At 43.5% G+C, this 7351-nt stretch overlaps 1 protein-coding gene across 1 annotated transcript; it reads left to right on the top strand.

The window, feature by feature from the left end:
- Positions 1-853: 853 nt before the first annotated feature.
- Positions 854-4560, top strand: LOC107395650 (uncharacterized). Its single transcript, XM_015975067.3, has 9 exons — positions 854-963; positions 1070-1121; positions 1203-1565; positions 1651-1683; positions 1815-1850; positions 1924-2026; positions 3098-3172; positions 3329-3407; positions 3498-4560. Exons 2-9 carry the CDS (start codon positions 1070-1072, stop codon positions 3585-3587), a joined length of 831 nt encoding a protein of 276 aa, XP_015830553.1. The 5' UTR covers positions 854-963; the 3' UTR covers positions 3588-4560.
- Positions 4561-7351: the final 2791 nt, after the last annotated feature.

Genomic DNA, 7351 nt, shown 5'->3' with positions numbered 1-7351 from the left:
GAAGTTTCTCTTCCTCAATTCATCTATTTGAAATTATTAGGTGATTACCGGATTGAAATAGCCCCATTTGGATGATGGAAACTGATGAAATCATCATCTCTCTCTCTCTTCCTGCCAATAACACAAGTTGTTGCATTTAGAGGTGAAGTTGGTTCTGTTTTTGCATCATTGTGGACAGTTTTGGGGGGGTTGTTGCCCTGATGATGTGATTGGTCCTTCACCTTTTACCCAATGGGATGGGAACAGTATGCAATCTGGGAGTCCCTGATGTTGCTAAAACATTTCTGTAGGCATTTTGTACAAAGTGTAATCAGGCTGGAACACATCAGCAGATAGAGCTTGTACAGAAAACAGCCACAAACCTAAAGGGAGGTTTTCCTTTTGACTGCTTTCTTAAGATGGAAACTCCACTAACTTTCCTTTATGGTGATAAGAGTTTATAATGAGTCTTTCAGCGTAGAGCAGCGCTGATCCCAGGTCTCCTTCCTTTATATCTCACTCTAAAACAACATCGGAATGCCTTAAAACCAGATACGAACTGTGTTAAGCTTTTTAAATGTTCCCTTAGAAAATAAAAAACAAAAATTTTAAATGTGGCTAAAATTTTCTCCACCTGAACATTTATCCATGTTAATTTTGTTCTTAAATGTTCAGCTGTTTGTATTCTGTGGCTGAACAGAAAACATCTTAGCATGAAGCAGCTGCCAGTTCTCTGGTTGTGGAAATGGAGATAATTTAAGCGGTGTAAATGTAGATGAGGGTGTGAAACTGCGAGGTGTTGAGGCTGCTAGCAGCACAAACCTACCGGTAAGTGTCACTTGAGTGGTCAGACTCCCTTTTCTGTCTGAACTTCCTTTTAATTTCTCAACCACCGCACAATGCAACAGGAAACATTCAATAGTTTCACCGCAGCGCTCAGCTCTAACACAAAGTCCACTTGTCCTCATCTGGGTTCTTCTCACAGTAAGTACTTGTCTTATAAGTAGCTTCACTCTACATGTGCTAGATTCTGATAGAAAGTCACTTTAAACTGCTGCACTGTTGGACTAATAACATGTTTTGGGACCAGATGCAGCGCCTAAACCTCTGGCTGGTGCTGATTCTTGTGTCCTATTCACGAGGTGGGTGTCACATGGAGCTACTGAGTCTTTTGTTCCTGAGGCCTAAACTTCACTCATGCTAGTATTTGTTTCCTAACACAGGTCAGGAGTGGGAAATAAGGACAGAAAAGAAGATTAATGCAGCAAAGGGCTCAAACATTACCATATTTTGCACGTTCAAGATTCCTTCAACATCAAATTTCACAGCAGTTTACTGGAAAACAGATGGAGAAAGTGAATGCAGCAAGAACGACAACGACAGAAAAGCCTTTGTTTATCACCCCAATAGGTCATGTGTGCTTGAAAAGTATAAAACAAAGACAAAGCTAATCGGAGACGGAGCCAAAGGAAACTGCACCCTACAAATCTACAACGTTCAAGAGAGCGAGCAAATCTACATGCGTGTTGTTGCAGTCCCAAAGCCGTACAGTTTCAAACCAAATCCAGTCACCATTCATGTAAATGGTTAGACATTCAGTCCACCAACTAATAATTAAACTATTCTAATTTGACTAAATATTAAATTAATACTTGGATGCTTCTCCCACAGGGTCAGATGTGATAGCAGTGACTGTTGAAGCAGGTATTGTATTATTTTATCTAAATAGATAAACAGCTTCAGTACGTCTCAGTTTTAAATGGGATATTTCCCTAAAACGAAAGTTAGATGCAAAACAAAAAGAAAATGGTTTTACTTTTTTACTGATTCTACAGATGCCACAACAACTCCTCTGCCTCAAACTCCAACAGGTGAGTGTAATATTCACCCGACTGGTTCTCAGACAATCTGTCAAAATCTGTGACTCAGCTTGTTACCTGTTAGTCTCCTTTGAGACTTCCTTGTCCAGTTTCTACATCTCCATACCAGCTGTTGTCCTTCTCATCGCTGCTGTCGCTGGGATCATCATTTACAAAAAATGCAAGAGGTAAAAGTCTAACTCTGGATCTTTTTAAAGTTATAGCTGCAGATTTGATGTGTTTGTGCAGAACCAGGCACATCTGGAAAGAAGCATTCAGCTGTTCAGGAGAGTAAAATCGTTGCTGCATGGTGGCACAGCTGGTTAGCACTGTTAGCACAATGTGATGGTGGTTTCAGTGTGTGACGTGTGCATGCTCTTGTAAATGTCTGAGTTGTAACAGCACCAAGTGAATAAAACAGTAGACAGCTTCTGCAAAAAAATCTAGTTTCTCAGCCAAAGTTAAGGGACAGCAGTAGCTCAGGAGGTGGGGCGGGTTGTCCAGTGCCCAGCTAGTCCCCTTACCCCCTTACCTGCTGGTGGTGGTCAGAGGGACCGGTGGTGCCAGTGTTCAGCAGGCCTCGCTTCTGTCAGCGCGCCCCAGGGCAGCTGTGGCTACATCGTAGCTCCTCCCCACCAGTGTGTGAATGACTGTGTTGTGAAGCGCCTTGGGGGGTCGTAGAACCCGGAGAAGGTGCTAGATAAAAACAGAACATTTACCAAAGTTCTACCACAGTGGCTGCAAAATCTCCTCTGTATGATATGCATTTATGCAGCTGTATCACATGCATATTGTTTATTATGTCATTTTAAGCATTTTAAAAACAACAAATGCATAAAGATGTTTTAAATATTTTCTCAAGCCTTGCAGCTGAGGCAGTACAGATGATGTGTCAGAACATAATAACCAAATATTACGGAGCTGGAAAACATTAGCATGCCCTTTAGCTTGTTTCTAACCAGGTTTTGAAAGTTTTTAGAGCAACGAAGGAAGGAATGTAAAACTTACTGTATAGCTTACTTTCACATGAGCGAGGCGCTTTTATGACACAGCCTGTGTGTTAGGTGTGCTCTGTGTTTAGTGCCAAATGAAAAAATATGTATCTGTTTATTTTCTATAACTGAACATCATTTCTTCTGTTTGTACATTCCTATAGCTGACCAAGTGTGCTTGGATCCTTAATGTAACCACACAAAATAAAAAGTGAGTTGTGGGTTGCTGCAGCCTTTGCATGAACACTTGTTATCTCATATTTCCAGGTCACACAATTTCATACGGAAGCAATCGGGTCCTTATGTGAACTTCAGCAGAGGCGCTTCAAACCCGTACAAAAGGTTTTACCTTTACTGTTATATTGTTTACTCTTATGTCACAGGCAGAGTTTATTTAAAGTATCTTAACACTAAAAGTGTTGGACAGGTCTTTATTTGTGGTTGTTTACTGGTACAACGACGCTGCTGATTCTCAAATATTGTTTTATTCTTTTTCAGTAGAGCTTCTTGCAAAGCCTTCAATGTGAAGCCACCTGAGGAAAAGGTCATTGATGATCCCGTCTACATCAATCTGCAGGTACTTTTCACATTATTGGTTTATTTATCTAATGAAGCAGTAGGATTCATTTAACAAACAGCCATTTTAAACTGTCCTCTGTCTTTGCAGACACAAACAAATCAAACAAGCCAACCTGCTGAGATCTCCGACAGTATTTATGCAAATGTGGGTCATTCACCAGAAGACACGCTGAGCTGAGAATTTCAGTAAAATACTTAATCATGGGAAAATTCAGCATCTTTCAACTTTTTATTACATCTGAGAGAAATATTAGCCAAGAAATTTTTTTTATTGATATGTGCATCAAAGATAATGTTTATCGGTGTTTTGGTGACCAATAACTATGGTGTCCTGATTGGAACGTAATGCTTTAAAATGTAAAGCTATGTTTTGCTAGCCATATACAAAATTATTTTGCTTTGGCGAACGGCGGTCTAGATTCTGGGCTGATGTTTCGCCACACTCAGTGTTTGAGCAACTTCACGTTGGTACATTCGGCTCCTCGTGACAGTTTACAATTGAACAGCTTGCTTTTACAACTTTTTATTCAGGAAAGTTAAATGTTCAAACATGAATCCAGACTCTAATGTTAAAATGAATACTTCAGGTGAAATCTAAAATTTTACATTAAAAATCTATAAAGTTGCAGAATTTGCTCTGATTTAAGGTACATACCTGAACTAAAGTGTTGGTACCCTTCGGTCAATGAGAGAAAAACCCACGAGAAATAACTTAAATCTGGCAAAAGCAGTAAGAAATAAAAGTCCTAAGAAATTTACCCGATAAAGGTGCGTCAGCTACGCTCGGTTCAGAGTGACTTGTTGGTGGTAGTCAAAATGCAAGTCGGGGTGATCGTGCTTTTTTGGTTGTAGGACCTCGACTCCAGAACCAACTTCCACCACAGATCAAACCGTCCACGTCTCTGCACATTTTTAAAGCCAGACTTAAGCTTTGTTTTAGATCAGTTTGCTAGTTTTCTTAATGATGTTTCTGATTTCTCTTTGGTCCCTGTGCTTTCAATTATTTTATTTTGTGTTTGATGTTTTTATTTTATCATATAATGTATGTTTCATGGTAACTGTATGTGTCTCTGCACTATGTACAGCACCTTGGGCCTCCTTGACTGGGTTTGGGAAGGGGCTTTATGAATAAATAGTTCAAGTCAGCTCAATTCAAGAAGGTTCGATTGGGATCTTTCTGCATGGAGGTTGCATGTTCACCCTGTGCACGCGTGGATTCTCTCCGGGTACTGCGGCTTCCTCCCACAGTCCAACATTTTGACTGTTAGGTTGATTGGTCTCTAAAATTTACTCCTGAGGTGTGTGTGTGTGTGTGTGCGTGTGTGTGTGCGTGTGCGTGTGTGTGTCAGTCTATACATCAAAGTGAGGACCAAAACACATTTTTACCTACAAACTGAGGACATCAGTAGCAAAGTGAGGACATTTTGCTGGTCCTGCCTTTGGGACAGTGTAACAGAGCTCTACTGGTTAGTTTTAGATGTATGGTGTGAATTAAGTTTTAGTTAACCTGCTCAGTGCCCTAGTGGTAGAGTGTCTGCCCCGGGGCCTGGGAGATCGAGGTTTGATTCCCGGTCGGGTCAGACCAAAGACTGATGCCTCCTGCTTGACGCTCAGCTTTAAAGGGTTGGATTCGGGGGTTAAACCACCAAATAGTTCCTGAGTGCAGCCACAGGTGCAGCTCACCGCTCCCCTCCATGGGGATGGGTCAAATGAGGAGATGAATTTCACCAGTTTGTGATGATGACTACGGTTGAGGTTAGGGTTAGGAGTAGACTGGCTATGGTTAGAGTTAGGGTTAGGGTTAGGGTTTGGCACAATCCAGTCACTAATGGGCCATTCCCATCTGTACCGGGTCGGCCCGGGCCGGGTAGCCCCAGTCGGCCCCAGCCTGGCCCGGTTGATTCCACACATCCTTGTCTTAAGCCCATGTGGGCTGATTCTACCCACCAATCAGAGGCTTGCTCTAATGGAAGGTGTGAATTTGCTGTCAGCAGTGGGCGTGTTGGCCCTGGTCGGCCTGAAGCAGTACCCCTCGGGAAGAGGGCCGAGAATGAGCCTTGGTTGGCCCGGAAAAATACCAGGCCACCCAGATATGTAAACAACCCACGCTACCCGGCCCGGGCCGACCCGGTACAGGTGGGAATGGGGCTTTTAATGAATGGAAGTCAATGACGGTCCTCACAGCGAATGATAACCTAGTGTGTGTGTATGTGTGTGTGTGTGTGTGTGTGTGTGTGTGTGTGCGTGCGTGCGTGCGTGCGTGCGTGCGTGCGTGTGGGGGGTCTTGTTCTGTGTGAAAACGAAGAGGTACAAGTGATAATGCTGCAGGATTTCATAATTTTATCCTTCTCAGCAGCAGCACTGCAGGTGCTCTCCATGTCCAACATGTGCGTAAGCCAGGTCAATCAATCAATTAATACTTTATTAATCCCAGAGGGAAATTAGAGTTTCAGTACACACAATTCAGAGATCAGACATACATGGTCAAGAGAAATTACAAGAATTGGTAACTGTGGTCATTCGCAACCCGAGTCGCGCTACCTTAATAGAGATAAGAGGGTTACATGAGGATTGGTTCAGGTGGAGGGAAAAAGGGCACTTCACAGCTACCCTCCCACCAGGAGGGCAGCTTTGCTCTGCAAAAAAACACCTCAACAGATATACAACAGACTTCAGACAACACAACATGAGACTCCAATAGGAAGGCGAGGGGGGGGGGGGGCTGGGATCCTGTTTCCCCCAGCGAGAGCAGCCATCTGCGGCGCTCAACCACTGCAGCCACAGGTGGGAGGGAGATCTTGGGAGAAGCGAAGAGCACATTGACTCCTGCAGGTTGATGACCTCGCCAGGCTGAAGTCCACCAATCCGAAGGCGGAGGGGGGGGGGGGGGGGTAGGTAGGTAGGTCAGGGTTTCACAGCATCTGTCTGCATTCCTTCGTCGGGGTTTTTTGCCTCTCAAGGCTACCAGGGCCTCAGATTCGGATAACAAGAGTTTGTTTGGGTCAGGCTGAGATAATTTTCCTCTCTGCCTTCAGTCTTTAAACTGATCATTTCCAGTCCTTCAGTGAAGCCAATTTTGGGTTTTTAAACTTGTCCATACCATCCGGTGACTTTCTCCGAGATGACATCCATTTTGCACACTAATACCAGTATCGCAGCTAGAACATTGTCCAGCTTACGATTCACCTCAACTAACGTCCCAGTCTGAGAAGTCACCATACGGACGGTGTTTTCCGTGGGTGCGGGTCGCCCTCCAATCGCTCCCGTCTTCCCAAACTTCTAGAAAACCAGATATCCTCCCACTCCAATCAGAAGAAATCCAGTGATCATCAGGCCGAATATCCACACGTCTTCAATATCCTTAATGGACGGCTGGAAGAGGCATATGATCTTCCATTCCCTCCAGGAATCCAACATATACCCCACCGGGTGTGTCCCCTGTGGGCATGTGGGAGCCCCCTGCTCCGTTCTCATTGTTGAAAAATCTTATCAATCGCGTTGAATGACCAATTTATCAAATCCATGGTTAAAAATAGGGTTTTCAGAAGAAATGCAGAGAATCGCTCTGTGGGCAGACAGGAGCCTTGGGAAAAAAAGATAAGGGAGCGAAAAGAGAAGCGTCTGTACTCCGCGAGTGCCAGGAAAAGAAACTTAAAGTTGTGCACATTTTCCGCTAAGTTTCTTTCATAAATCCAAAAGTTTGCGTGGAAAGTTGCTTACGCAGTTTTCCGACATGGTTTTGTGCGTAAGCAAGCTTGATAAATGAGACCCCAGGTGATTTACAGCCTCCTGAAGAGCATCATGACCTGCTGAACAAGTGTTTGGAGCAGGGAAACATCTGACTTCATCAGCTCTAAACCAGACCAAACAGTTCCTTCTACAAACTATTATCTATAATACAGTTTTTTCTACTGCTAAAACACGATTCCTGAAACCTTGCTC

This window comes from Nothobranchius furzeri, chromosome 5, assembly GCF_043380555.1.
Source record: "Nothobranchius furzeri strain GRZ-AD chromosome 5, NfurGRZ-RIMD1, whole genome shotgun sequence".
Lineage (NCBI taxonomy): Eukaryota > Metazoa > Chordata > Actinopteri > Cyprinodontiformes > Nothobranchiidae > Nothobranchius > Nothobranchius furzeri.
Note: the sequence above shows the minus strand (reverse complement) of the source record. Positions and strands in the feature narration are given on the sequence as shown.

What these genes read in the sequence shown, in the direction of transcription:
- LOC107395650 (XM_015975067.3), top strand. Translation starts at nt 1,070, where the DNA reads ATGCAGCGCCTAAACCTCTGGCTGGTGCTGATTCTTGTGTCCTATTCA. An exon ending in TCTGCCTCAAACTCCAACAG is followed by an intron (nt 1,851 to 1,923) that starts GTGAGTGTAATA and finishes GTTACCTGTTAG; the next exon opens with TCTCCTTTGAGACTTCCTTG. An exon ending in ATTTACAAAAAATGCAAGAG is followed by an intron (nt 2,027 to 3,097) that starts GTAAAAGTCTAA and finishes TCATATTTCCAG; the next exon opens with GTCACACAATTTCATACGGA.